Source organism: Prionailurus bengalensis, chromosome A1 (assembly GCF_016509475.1).
Source record: "Prionailurus bengalensis isolate Pbe53 chromosome A1, Fcat_Pben_1.1_paternal_pri, whole genome shotgun sequence".
Taxonomy (NCBI): Eukaryota; Metazoa; Chordata; class Mammalia; order Carnivora; family Felidae; genus Prionailurus; species Prionailurus bengalensis.
In genome coordinates this window covers 145,312,074-145,326,749 of record NC_057343.1, presented here as the reverse complement: position 1 = coordinate 145,326,749, position 14,676 = coordinate 145,312,074, and the positions used below count along the sequence as shown (strand labels likewise).

Sequence of the window (14,676 nt, the reverse complement as noted above, 5' to 3'; positions counted from 1 at the left end):
ACCTTAATTATATCACCATAACTAAAAGTATCTAAAAAGTAGCCACTATGGAGGGGCTCCTGGGTGGCTTAGTCAGTTGGGTGTCACGACTCAGGTCATGATCTCGCGGTCACGATCTTGTGGTTCTTGGTTCAAGCCGTGCAAAGGGCTCCGTGGTGACAGCTCAGAGCCTGGAACTTGCTTTGGGTTCTGTGTCTCCCTCTCTCTCTTTACCCCTCCCCTGCTCATCCTATGTCTGTATCTCTCTCCATTTCTCAAAAATAAATAAACATAAAACAAAAAAAAAAGTAGCCACTAAGGAAACTTGATATGAGAGTTTTGCAATCAATCTCCTAAGAACCTACCAAAGTGAAATCTTTGGGACACTCCTGAAAAAAATGGAGCAAGGCAAATATTCCTTCAACATAGGCACATTTGTAAAGTGAAAAACACCTTTCTTTTTTCTTCTTAACCGGAAGCAGTTTAAAAAAAAAACACTTTGGGGCGCCTGGGTGGCGCAGTCGGTTAAGCGTCCGACTTCAGCCAGGTCACGATCTCGCGGTCCATGAGTTCGAGCCCCGCGTCGGGCTCTGGGCTGATGGCTCAGAGCCTGGAGCCTGTTTCCGATTCTGTGTCTCCCTCTCTCTCTGCCCCTCCCCCGTTCATGCTTTGTCTCTCTCTGTCCCAAAAATAAATAAACGTTGAAAAAAAAAATTAAAAAAAACCACTTTAACAGTGGTTGAAAATAAAAACCTTAATTTTTTCTTTCATCAACCAACTTCCTTTGAATTATTTAGAAGCAAACCAGTGAGTGTTTTCTTATGACTTACCTTAAAACACAATTAAACAGAATTTAAGAATCATTTGAAGGATAAGTACCATTTAAACTGACAAGAATGATTATAGGCATTTTATAGCAAAAACTGCATTAACTATAGTAACTGTCAATGACATTACATCGCCCTCCAATGTAAATAAGAATGTCTCTGTTCTAGCGATGCTGTTGGTTTGCACTTCTGCTGACCTATTAGAATGTCCACTTTGATCACGTGCTTGTCCTTAGCTTCTCAGATTTAGTATTTATTACTGAGAATGGTAATCTTTAAATCTTATGAAATAGTCTGTCACATCCTCTACACAGCAAAAGCTCACGCTGCTGTTACAACATTAGAAACAGGAGATACCATTACTGAAAGGCAACTTGAAATCTTCTTAGCCCGACTCTTAATTTCTAAATATTAAGAAACAGATTTCATTCACAGAAAGAAAAAAAAACACAGAGGAACTGTTAAGAAATTTGCATACGGAGGTCACAGCAACATGGTGGAGGAAAACCACTCTGCCTCCCTAAATCTCATTTCAAGCCCTGATCTTCAACTATGTTTATGGGTTGGACAGAGACATTTATTCGGAAAGCTCCAGAAGGATATTTGGAGATGCAAACCTTAAGACAGTCCCTGTTCAGTGCCTCAACTTCGCCAGTTTCAAGTCTAGGTGCTTGAGAAGATGGGAGCACACAGCAACATAAATTAACTGGAAGGGAACCCAGTGCATAAACTGTAAGCTTAAGGTAGAAGGTTTCTTTTTGTTTCCTATCTTTGCAATTTCTTCTTAATTCTTCAAACACACCCAGACAGGCAGTATTACAGAAAAGCATCAACCTGCTAAACTAACCTAAGTCAGGCAAGCATGGCTAACAGAAGACACAATTTGACAGATTTCCCAATCCAACTCCTGTGTACCTCAGATGTTTTCACATGGACCAAAGGTTCTCATTTCTATCCTCTTAAAGATGTACAGAATGAGTGAGAAATACTCATAACTTGTATGACAACAGAATTTTTTTTTTACTAGGATGACTTGCTTAGGATTTCCATTAGAAAGTGGCATAAAAGTCAAACTATTTGGAGATTACCTTTATTTATTAAAGTGTGGTATAAAGAAAACTGTCCAGAAGAGGACAGTACAGATATTTTCCAAGTAGAAAAATATTGGTTTTCATATAACGTTAACTGGTCAGCCAGCCAGACAAGTTCCAACAAGTAACATCTTACCACCCCCAACTCAAAAAAAGAAAAAAGTAGTGGCTAGCTCCTAATATTAGTATAAATACAAAGAGAAAACCTAATTTGGAATTAAGTCAATGATATATTCAGGATATTTTCTTTCACACATAATAACATTTAAGAATCTAAGGTAGCTCAGTCGGTTAGGCATCCAACATTGGCTCAGGTCATGATCTCGAAGTTCCTGGGTGCAAGCCCCCTGTGGGGCTCTGTGCTGACAGTTTAAGGCCTGGAGCCTGCTTTAGATTCTATGTCTCCCTCTCTCTCTCTTCCCCTCCCCCACTCATACTCTGTGTGTGCCTCTCTCTCTCTCTCTCTCTCTCAGAAATAAATAAACATTAAAAAAAAAAAAAAGAAAGAAAAAGAACCTATTAGTTATGGCTCCGGTGGGGCCTTGGAACACATACCTTTTTTTAAAAAAAAAATCTCACCAACAGAAAAAAAATAGATACTGAAACAAATCTGTTTCCTCAAAACCCTTTTCCTTCTCTTAATTTAAATTAAAAAATGTAGAACTTGAAACTTCAACTTATATTTCCAGTATCTACATCTACAAAATAGGAAATCAGTTTTTCAAAAAACCCTCACCATGTCCCCAAAAACCAAAGAGGATATTTTTTAAATTTCAGATTTATATGCGCTATAACAAGTTTAACCAAATAAGTCTGTTAATGATTTATAGTGAAACCGAAGTGGGAAAAAAAAAAAAAAACTCCTGGTTTAGTTTGAACTCCTCTTAATTTTACACATTGTTTTATAAGCCCCGGGGGTTATGCAGGCATCTTATTCATCATCCCATCGCTAGCGCCTCCCACAGCCACTCTCTTGCCGGAGAAGCTGTTTGGTCTAACTTGCTGGGAAAATTCAGCTGCGAAACATTTTTATGCAACAGCGAAAACAATCGGCCTCTTTTTTTCCAAGGTGGAGATCTAGAAACGAAGTGAGAACGTTTGAGACCATAAAATTAGTCTGCTCTAACTTTAATAACTAAATGGTGATTGAAAAAAAAATACAAATTTCGCATTTGCAGGAATGGGGGGGGGGGGGGAGGGCAGGAGGTACTAAACCTAGAGGGGCTTTTGTCCTCCCCGAGTGCGAACACAGCAAAACTAATAAAATTATGACCCGGAATAAAAAGGTCACATTTATTTTCAAAGCATTCATTTAAAAGTACAGAGAAGCATTCTTTAAAAATGCCCACATGTTTAAACGTAACAGGAATGTGGCTAGCAAATACTAATCCTGAGGGAAATGGATTCACATTTACCTTCATAATTAGACCCAGCAGGTCAAATGTTAGCAAGGTAAACGGACATAAACCACAAAAACAGATTGAAAACGGCCAACAGAAAGTTCCTGTCCTTTCCTGGGAGCCCCCGTTTCTTCCTTACACAACCAGCCATCAAACATGTGCAGGCAAAAAAAAAAAAAAAAAACCAAAAACAGACCTACACGCACCAGCCGGGTAAGGGAGAAACCAAACTTTCCCAAATAAGTTAGTTCCGTCTTGCCAATCTAAATCCAACAGGTGTCAACCCACGTCACCACAGAAAATCCTTCCGAACAAGGTCTAGCGAAGCAACGGATGGTTCGCAATGAAAAGAGCCGACCTCTTTCAGGGTCGCGAAAGAAACAAAGCGGGGCCTCAGTACCGATTACAAGGAGGTGGGGGAGAAAGGGGGATGGAGATGGGGAGGCGCGTGCAGATGTCCTGCCCCCGACACCGCAGGGGAACCTAGGATCTCGGAGCACGGTTCCCGCGTTCTGTCGAGCCCTAGACCTCGAGGGTTGGAACAGGGAGTTCCACGGCGGGAGGGAGGGAGACAGAGGAAGAAGGGCGGATGGTACCTGCTTGTCCAGCGCGTCCCGGGCGCCGGCCGGCCCGACCCCGGCCCTGGGCGGCGCGGGCGTCCGCTCGCAGCTGCAGCCCTCCAGGAGATACATGCCCGCCGGGCGGCCGCTCTGCTCGCCCTCGAAGTAGAAGAGCACATTCTGGTAGAGAGCGAACCACTTCTCGTGCCAGCGACTCGCCTCGGCTGCCTTCTTGCTCAGGAAGCCGCGCTTGGTGCCCTCCTTTCGGGCCAGGAAGGCCAGGTACAGGGCGTGCCCCTCGTTGTAGCGCACGCTCTTCTGCATGGTGAGGGCGCGGGGGGCTCACCGCCGCCTCGAAGCCATCTCTCGGCCAACTCGCCCCAGGGCGCGCCCGCTCCGGTCCGGGCTGGCGAAGGGCGCCCCCTTGCCTGACGCCGAGCGCAGGGCACCCCGCCGCCCTTCGAGGCGTGGCGCCTCGCGGATCCGAGGGGCTCCCGGCTGCGGCCAGGGCACGTTCTCGACCGCGACCGCCGCCCTCCTGGCCGAGCGAAGCCCGGGGAGCCCCCGACGCCCGCGCGGAAAAATGGCCCCGAGAGGGCGCCCGGACCCGTCTCCGCTTCGCCCGAAGTTGCGGGAGCCGGAGCCCCGCGGCGGTCTGGGGCGGCGCGACGCGCGGCAGCCCGAGGAGGACTGTCCTCGGGCAACTGGCTCCGGGAAACAGAAGGTAAAACGTCACGTGGGAGATCAGCTGTAATCGGCTTGGAGACCGATTTAAAGGGCAAAGTCGGCGCGGCGGCGGTGACGGCGGCGCAGCCCGCTCGCCCCGGCGCGCGCAGTGCCTCCCTCGCCGGGCTGGCCGGCTGCTGCCTCTGTTTCCGCGCCGCGATGGGGCGGAAAGCCGGGAGGTGCAGGCGCGCGGCGGCAGCACTCACCCGCTCACACGCGCGCCCGCACGCCCAGACGAATATATACACTCACATGCACACAACACACTGACACAACGTGCAGGGCGAAACACCACGCTCGCATTTTCACAATTACACCCTCACACGACGTTCACAGTCATACAAACAAGAATACACATACACACAAATACACAGTCGTAAACTCAGTCACACTCCTACACACACAATGCTTCCACAGAAAATTATGCAATCATATAAAAACAAATACAACCACAATGAGCACTTCACACAAAAATACAAACTTGCTTGTATGCAATTACACACTTACCCGGGCAACTACATACGTGCACACACTTATACACTCACCCAAACACGCATTTACCACACAAACCAACCATATACTTATATACACACTCGCCCAAACTCACACACAAAATGGACATATACACATATATACACTCAACATACACACACACTCATAGCATTACACATAAATACACATGTGCAACTTATTTATACTCATACATTCACAGTAATACACAGATCATCATACACAAATACAGGGAGCAGACAAACTCAAACACATTCACTCAAAAAAACATACTCAAACATACTCATACACAAACACTCAGAAGCATACAAATATACATTCGTGCAAATTCACACTTTCACAAACCCATTCACTCAAACTCGCAACTCACCTGCACATCCATACACTCACACTCAGCCATCCATGCATTTCCATAGCCGTAGGTGGAGTCACAGGGTGGCTTTACATAACGGACAACCTTGACGTTTCCTGTTGTACTTGCATTGTTGTATTTAAAACTGGAGGAGAAGGTTAATGAGGGCAACCCCCTGTTCCTAGATGCTGTTGGTCCCTTCTCAATGCATGTGGTTTCTTAGGATTAAGATGAAAGAAACTAAATTTTAAGCAGAGTTTTCAACCAGAAAAAAATACCCAAACAAGGGAGACTTGCTGAGCCCTGCCAGAATGTCTCCAGAAGTCATGCTGTCTTAGATTCACTAGATACCCTAGCTAGGACTGGAATGCATTTGATTAACAAATCTCACAAGTACGACCAGACAACCGAGACCCCTATTATAAAATGTAAGTGGAAAAGAAATAACGTGCCCAGCAGCTGCAGAAGAAAGCTAGTGAAAGCCCCAGGGAGTGCCAGTATTTGATTCTACTATATATACTTTTTATTCCCATTAGTCACTTATCATAAAAATAGTTTGCCATGAAGTGTTTATTGTTAAAAAATTTTTTTAATAAAATAAAATCCTTTTCCGGACCATGAATCTGCAACAATACACCTGTCTTGTGCCACAAGTTGTGTGTTCATAAATTGATGGCCCAGGGGTTCTGCCTGTTCCATAAGTGCTGTTTTTGCAGAATATTTTAACTCTGCCTCACTGAGCAGCTGAGTGTTTTTTCCATTTTCCCTAAAAACAAAAACAAAACACTTTCACTATTAAAAATTATACAATAGAGAAATTGCCATTTGAATTTACAGTGTGAGAGCAGTGGTCAATTTCTCTTTGCACATTTTTAAATGTCTTAGGGACAGTGCTGTGCTAATTTGGGTTTCACCCAGCTGGGAGCTTGCATTGTTCTTTAGAGCAGATATAGTACAGAAACAATAAATAAACGTGGACATTTATTCTAGATGAGGAGGAGATGGCAATTGCCTCAGGAGGCCTTTTATTTCCTTCTCTGTGGTCCAGTCCCAGGTCTGAGAATCATGAATTGATACCTGTGTAGCTGATGGGCTCCATTGTTGAGTGGAAACCATTAGTGTGTGAACTCAGTACAAAAACAATTTTGCAATGAGTATTCAAACCTTCTAGCCACTTGTGGTTTTTCTCCAGATGTGAAACACTCTTTCCCTAATAAACAATGTCTCTGGTGTGGAGGCTAATTTCAGTACTAACTGATCTTTTCTTTCTACTCAAATGTCCTTTGGATTTGAACCACACGAAGTATTCACCTCAGCCTCTTGTCCATCATCACTTCCTACCCTGTAAGATGTTGTAGCTGTCATGGCCCCCCTGACAGTGACAGAAGGGAGCTCTGGCTTCCTCTGAAATTTGGCTCCGTGATCTTTGTTGCTTTTACTTATGGAAATTCACTGTGAGAAAGATTGATTGATTGATCACCTGTTTATGTCCTCAAACTTAGGTGATGTAGAAGATACAGAGAAAAGACAGTGCTCTAGTCCTGGTGTGCTCAGTCTATTAGGAATAGGAATTAATGTTTAGATGTTTCTCACTTGCCTATCTGCTTCTTCAAGACAGGGCTATAATCCCAGAAGCACCCAGTAGGAGAGCTTATATGCACCTGGCACACAAGTCATTATTACAAAAAGTTATTACAGTAACTATTTCCTAAATTAATATACTATTTGGTCACTGAATTGTTAGAGGGCACACACATTTGCAAATATTAGATCATTTTGCAAGACTGAATGGAAACAACCAGAAATCCCAGGACAATCTAGAGAAGAAGTATCCTATGGGGTCTGATGGGCATTGGTGGGCCTTTAGCCTCCTTCATTCATAAGGAAACTGCTTCCCTGGAATGGTGCCATCTTGAAACACAAAGGGTCAGGAGGTTATGTAAATGAGGATGCTTTTTCCCCAGCTGATCAAACAGGTTGGCTAAAGGGACTATGTTCCAAGTGGGTGGGAGCAAAGCTCTTCTGTGAATTCATTGTTTTTCCCTCTTGCATTTTATGGACTCTTTCCCCGAAAAGGTCAGTTTAAGTTGATTTTCGAGGGCAATAAAGCATTTCTCACTGATAACAGTGAAAGGGTCTTTTTTTTTTTTGCCTTTTCTAGGCAAGGTATAAGAAAAAAATTAGCAATTAACTGACATATCTGGAATAAGTTCCCTTCCTCTATTATTTGTAGAGGGAGAAGTTATCCAGATAATTTGACCAAAAAAAGGGAAAGAGGGAGGACAATTTTTATCTGATGTCCAAAAACTATTCAGTTTGGGAGGCAGGGAGCTGACTTCCACAAATGTAGAATGTATTCTATAGCTTTTCAAAATCCCTAAATCATACATGTGATGACACTCCAGGAGAGGGCCCTGGGAGCAAACTACCATTCAGAGATTAGGAAGAGGAGGAGGACAGCAGGAAAAAAAAAAAGTGAACAAACAGCAGGCAGGCAGGGAGGGCCTGGAGAGTGTGGTGTCCCAGAAGCCAGGTGAAGAAAGTATTTGAGGAAAGAGCGAGTGAGCTTGTCAAGTTCCCACAACTGGTGGTATAAGCCCTTGAGTCCACATCTTGTCATTGTTACTGCCTGTTCAAATGGTCACACAATGAAGCTAAAGGACTGTTTAGGCAAGGAATCCCTTTATCCTGCTGAACTGCACAAAAGCCCCTGAGCAAATTTCTTGGTGGCTCTGTAACATCATTCTAGACGTGCTATAGTTGCAGATGGTGTAGGCGCAAGCTGTATACCTTGGGGGCAGAAGTAGAAAAGGAGTAGGGGAGGCTGTGGGAGTGATGTGAAGACCATACCAATTTTCTGCCTCCTAGGAGTTAGAGACTTGGATTCTCTTTAGGCACAGAAACTGTTCCTTCAAGATAACTCCTGGAATAGGTGCCCTTAGTTCAGAAATATAAAGCAAATACCTTTTCACTCTGGGAGAAAACTGAAAGGATCTGAATGCAAGTATTTTGGCTCAGAAGCTCAGTATTTTTTCGTAATACACATTATTGTGTGCTTAACTATTCTGACATCTCTTTTTCTTCTGGCAGAAACTGGCTAGATGTATAGATGAAAGCACTAGTCCTTCTTCCTAGCATGGAGAAGACTTCCTAACGTGGAGAAGACTTCCTAGCATGGAAAAGACCCTTAGGTTTTGGCCTAAGGGATGATGAGCAAGGAGCTGAAGGGCACCTCCTTGTAGGTCTGGTCATGATCATCTCTGCTCTTTCTCCTTATACTTGGTAAGAGTAAAGACCACATGTTGAAGTCAGCAGAGCTACAAGACAGAAGGAGCCAAGGTCCTGGAGTCATTGGCTGGCTCAGTGCCAGGGGGAGTATAACCCAAGTGATGATATAACATAAGCAAAACATAAACTTTTGTGGTGTTAAATCCCTGAGATACTGGGTTTCTTATTACATTTCCTAGTGTTAATTTCCTGACTGTTACACTTCTCCATGGATTTAAACTGCACACTATACTACAAACTGTTCTTTGTACTTTTTAAAACCAGGCTTATTGTGATTATGATTGACTTACAATTAACTGCACAGATTTAAAGAATACTATTTGATAAGTTTTGACATATTTGTATACCCATGAACTATGGCCACAGTCAATATAGCAAACATTTCTATCTCTCTTTGGAGTCTCCTCATTCCTCTTTGAAATCCCTCCCGTCCTATTTCTCCTTGCCCTCCTACCCCCATACAACCACTCGTCCATTTGGTCACTGTGAGTCAGTTTGCTTTTCCTAGAAGCCTATATAAATGTACTGATGTACTCTTTTTATCTAGCATCTTTCACTTCGCATAATGATTTTGGATTCATCTATTTTGATGAGTGTTATCAATAGCTTGTTCCTTTTCATTGCTGAATAGTATTTTAATCATAGCACTGTCTGAGTGGATAAACAGTGGGTAAACACATTTGTTTATCCATTTTTCTGTAGATGAACATCTGGGTTGTCTTTTGGATTAATCCAAGGACATTAAGATTTTCTCTTGTGTTTTCTTTTAGAATTTTTCTGGTGTTAGCTCTTACATTTAGCCCTATCCGTTTACACTATCCTATTCCAATGATATAGGGTATGAGTTGTGGTTCATATTTTTGCATATGGCTATCCAACTGTTCTAGCACCATTTCTTAAAAAAATTATTCTTTCCCTATGGAATTGCCTTGGCATCCTTGTTAAAAATCAATTGGCTATACATATGTGAGTCTATTTCTGGACTCTATCCTGTTGCATTGATGTATAGCTTTATATATATATACAAATCTACATTGATGTATATCTTTACACCAATCTCACACTGTTTAGATTATTTTAACTTTCTAAAAACTTAAAATCAAGTCATTTAGGATTTTCACCTTGTTTCTTACTTTTCAAAATTGTTTTGATTATTCTAAATATTTTGTAATTCTTTGTAAATTTTAGATTCAGCTTATACATTTCTACAAAAAAAAAGTCTTGCTGGAATTACATGGGAATTGGGTTGAATCTGTAGGCCATGTTGGGATGAACTGTTATCTTAACAATGTTGAGCCCTCCAATCCATGAACTTGGTATATATCTCCTTTTGTTTAGGTCTTCTTTAATTTCTCTCAGCAGTGTTTTGTTAGTTTTCAGCGCATGGGCCTTGCACAACTTGTATAATTTATCTCTAAGTATTTCATACTATTTGATGCAATGGTGTCTTATCTCAGGCTGCTCTAACAAAATACCATAAACTGAGTGGTTTATCAACAAACAAAAAAGTTTATTTCTCACAGTTGTGGAAGCTAAAAGTCCAATGGCATGGTGTCAGCATGGTTGGGTGAAAGCCCTCTCCCCAATTCCAGTTGACTGACTTCTTGTATCCTCACATTGCACAGAGAGAGAGCACTCCAGCTCTGGTCCCTTTATCACCTTATTAGTACACAAATCTCATTCATGAGAGTTCTACCTCCACAACCTTATAACCTCCCAAAGGCCCCACCTCCAAATACCATCCCATTGGAGGTTAAATTTCAACACATGAATTCTGGGGAGACACAAGCATTCAGTGCACAACAAATAATAAATCACATTCTAATTTATTTTCTGGTTGTTCAATGATAGTTATATAGAAATAAAATTGATTTTCATATACTGGTTTTTTTTTTTAGTAATCTCTGCATCCAATGTGGGGCTCAAACTCATGACCCTGAGATCAAGAGTCACATGTCTTCTGACTGAGCCAGCCAGGAGGCCCGATATACTGATCTTATATCCTACAACCTTGCTATATTCACTTACAAGGTTTTGTAACCTTTTCACAGTTTAGGATTTTCTACAGAGACAATGCTATCTGTTAATAAACATAGTTTGATTTTTTCCCTTTTATATCAGTATGTCTTTAATTTCCATTTCTTGTCTTTTGCCCTGGCTAGGGCCTCTAAAAGAAAATGTTAAATAGATGTGATGAAAGTGCACATCCTTGATGGTTCCTGATCTTAGAAGAAAATAATTCAGTCTTTTCACCATTAAGTATGATTTTAGCTGTAGATTTTTAATAGATGCCCTTAATCAGGCTGAAGAAGTTTCCGGTGATTCCTGGTTTGCTGCGAGTTTGGTTTTTTTTTTTTTAGAAAACCATGTTCGAATGCAGAATTTTGACAGATGCTTTTTCTGATATTCATAGGGTTTTTCTTTTTTAGTTGTTCAATTTGGTGAAGAAATAGTTGATTTTTAAATTTTTAAATAAACATTAAAACATCTCCTTGCATTCCTGGCATAAACTCTACTTCATCATGATGTATTATCTGCTATTTATCCCATTCAGTGTATTTTTTAAATCTCAAACACTGTATATTTCATCTCTAAAGTTTGATTTGGGTCTTTTTGTCTTCCATTTTCCTCTTCATCATTCTCATGCTTTCTTCTACCTCTTGAGCATATGGGGTATGTTTATAATAGCTGTTTTAATGTCCTGCTCTACTAATTTTGTCATTTATGTCATTTCTGGCTCTGCTCTTACTGCTTGCATATTCTCCTTCCTATGAGCCACTTTTGCCTGCTACTCTGCCATTTTTGGTTAGATGCCAGATATTGTGAATTTTACCTTTTGAGTTCTATTGGTCTTGTTTGTTTGTGTATTATAATATATCCCTTTAAGTATTTTTTACTTTGTTCTGGAACCCAGTTAAGTAAATTGAAAATGTTTGATCCATGTGAGACTTGCTTTTAAGCTTTTTTAGGTAGGCCCAGAACAGCTTTTAATGTAGGTTAATATGGCCTACCCATCTGAGCACTCTACTTCATACCCCATGAGTTAGGAGACCTTTCCATTCTGACTTCTAAGAAGTGGTGTAAGCTCTGGAGATTTTTCCTCCTGCTTCTTTCTGGAGGTTCTTTTTCTGACCTTAGTCATATTCTCTCATGTATGAACTAGTCAGGACACAGCTGAATACTGGAGAGGAACCTTCTGCAGATTCAGAGCTCTCTCTTTAAGCAACTGTCTCCCGCCTAGCAGTCTGTCCAGTGTATTCTAGCTGCTGCTTTTCTAAACTCTAAATCTTGTCTCTTCAAGTCATTGAGACCAGCAGGCTTCCTCTGGGTTCTCACTCGCAGTGCTGTAGCCTGGCTACTCTCTAGGCTGCAAGGTGAGGCACTTGTAGGGCTCATCTCGTTTGCTTCCTTCACTTAAGAATCACAGTCCTTTACTGTCAATTGTCCCATGTCTGCAAACCACTGTTTTGTATATTTTGTCCTACGTTTTAGTTGTTTAAGGTAAGAAGTTGAAGTTCTGTCTTTGCTCTTGAGAAGTTAATTGACAGTTGCTCAGAGATGAGGAAGAGTTCATGTTACTGGGATTTCTACAAAGGAAACTTTTTTTTTTTTTTGTAGGAACTTTAGCCCTCATGTAGAAGTGACTGAAAAGGAGCTGTACCAAGCTCAGCCGGCACTCACCGTGGCTTGGAGTATTGATGTCCTACCTACCCGAGGTGTGCTATTTTACACTGAAGACCACAGATAGCTCATGTTGACTTTAAGTCCCAGTAGAGTCTTAAAGCAAGCCCTTGGGGCAGGACATGGTTTTTTCCACAAATAAGAGCAAATCTACCTTCCACAGAATCATCCTGAGAGGAGGTTGATGTCATAAGAAATGACAGCCAGAGAGGGAAAACTTGGATTGAAAGGAAAGAGAAACTCCTTCTGTACCAGGGAACTCCTGAGTTAGTCTCCAGGTTAACATCTGCATTCTCTGTCTTCTGCTCCCTCTCCCCCGCCCCCCTCCAGTTCTCTGTTGTTCTGAGGAAAGCTACAGAAAGATCTATTCCATGCTTGTAATCGACTGGCGAAGGCGAGCTTGCCCCTGCCAACCTCCATTCCCACTGGCCAGAATTGCAAGAAGGTGGTTTCAGCTTCATGGGGATAACAGACCAAAGGCCTGGGCTGGTAACCCAATGAGGAGGCTGGAGGAAGACACCATGTGCAGACCTCTGTGTGAAGTCTCAGAGTGGCCTCCTAGCAATAATAAGGAAACATTTTAAGGAGGGGAAGTTTCTACAGTAAACCAGATGGGAGCAGGGAAGAATGATAGGTAGTCTAAATATTAATGGATATGTTCCTTACTTACCATCTCTGACTGTTGGTGCCTAGATATACTCACACGCACACACACACACACACACACACACACAGCTAGGTAAACTGGCCCAGGTATCATTGGGAGTGCACAGGGATATCCTTTGGGTTGACTGAAATCAAAATGCCTTCTCCAATGCCAGAACACACACACAGGGACACTCAGGTATGCAAGATCAAAGGTTTTCAATCTTATCTGCATATTGGGATCATGTAGGAGTTTTTTAAAAAGACCAGAGATAGTGCCCACCCCCAGAAATTCTAATTCAAATTAGCCTGGGGTATAGCCCAGATATCTGCATTTTCAAAAGTGCCCAAGTAGTTCTAATGGCTGGCTAGGGCTAAGAAGTCCTGGTCTGTGCCTTTGAAGCACATCTCCCTGAGCTGCACAAAACCATTCATCTCATCTGGGCCCCACATATTAGAACAGCTTGCCGTGTTCCTCTTCATTTTCTCTCCTCTCTGGCCAGGGTCCACTGCAGGTTGCCTATAACCACTGCTGTGCTCACACTCCTCACCCTCTCTTTTCCTATTCGTCTTCTCTACCCCTTCTATTGGGTTATTTCGCCCATACCCACAGCTCTGTGGGCCAAAAAGCTAACCTCACACAGCCATGGACAGCCCATCAGAGAGGAACTTTCCTTCTGGGCATCGACCTCCACATGCAGAGAGCTGCTCTCCATGTGGCTGGCAGCCTGGCCCACCACAGCACACCGCCTGTGAGACTCAGAGCCTCACCTCTGCCCTGCGACTTGTCTTCATAGGGTGACCACCTTGTCCCAGTTTGCCCAGGACTCTCCTGGGTTTAGCATTGGAAATCCTCCATCCTGGGAAACCCCAAAGTGCCCAAGAAATGGGTTGCTTGATATCCCTAACCCTGGTGTCTGTGCCTGACTTCTTTGTTCCCAAGGCTATTTTCAAGCCCATTTAAAGTTCAAGTCCATCTGAATACATGAGGGTAGAAGTGACAATTACCGGATGACCTAAGGCTTACCATGCTGGAGGTTATCATCAAATCCTTATGCAGTTAAATTTCCATAGTTTATTTTAAATGGCAAAATTGTCATAGTCTGAAGCAGTAAATGTGTCAGTCAAAAACACATATAGAGGAGCATATGCTTGCCTGAGGCAAATAAAATGAGATTCTGGAACTGCTACTCAGCTCTCAAGTAGTATGAGAAGATCATTTTAAAATGTGGATTATTATTTTTTGCTCAGGATTTGGTAAAAGTTTTGAAAAAATATACAAAGAATAACAATGTGTGTGTACTTTATATTTGAAAAAGACATCAGTCACCACCACTAGCAAAACACGCGCTCTGGCTTGATCCACCAGAGATGGACTTTGGTGCTCCAGCCCTGGCAGGGGCTAAGAAAAAACATCTGAACCAGAAAATGCTGTGAGGGACAGAGTGACGCTCACCGGTTCAACACGAAATCCAGAAGTGGCAGTGCACACGGGCAGGGTAGGCCTCTGAGGGACACTGAGCAAGAGAAATTCCACCATCAGTGAGTGAGTCATCACTTTATCATTACTGTGCCCCTGTGTACTTTGTAAAAATGCAAATACTCCTACTAAGGGTA

At 42.5% G+C, this 14,676-nt stretch overlaps 1 protein-coding gene across 2 annotated transcripts in view; it reads right to left on the bottom strand.

The window, feature by feature from the left end:
- Positions 1-4,882, bottom strand: part of RASGRF2 (Ras protein specific guanine nucleotide releasing factor 2) — a 244,497-nt gene extending 239,615 nt beyond the window's left edge. Inside the window, exon 1 of one of the 2 annotated variants that reach the window (XM_043593136.1) lies at positions 3,894-4,882. In XM_043593136.1, coding sequence (XP_043449071.1) covers positions 3,894-4,181 — 288 coding nt within the window. In that variant the 5' untranslated portion in view covers positions 4,182-4,882. The remainder of the gene's footprint in view (positions 1-3,893) is intronic. The other variant, XM_043593138.1, reaches the window with a different exon arrangement.
- Between the last annotated feature and the right edge of the window lie 9,794 nt (positions 4,883-14,676).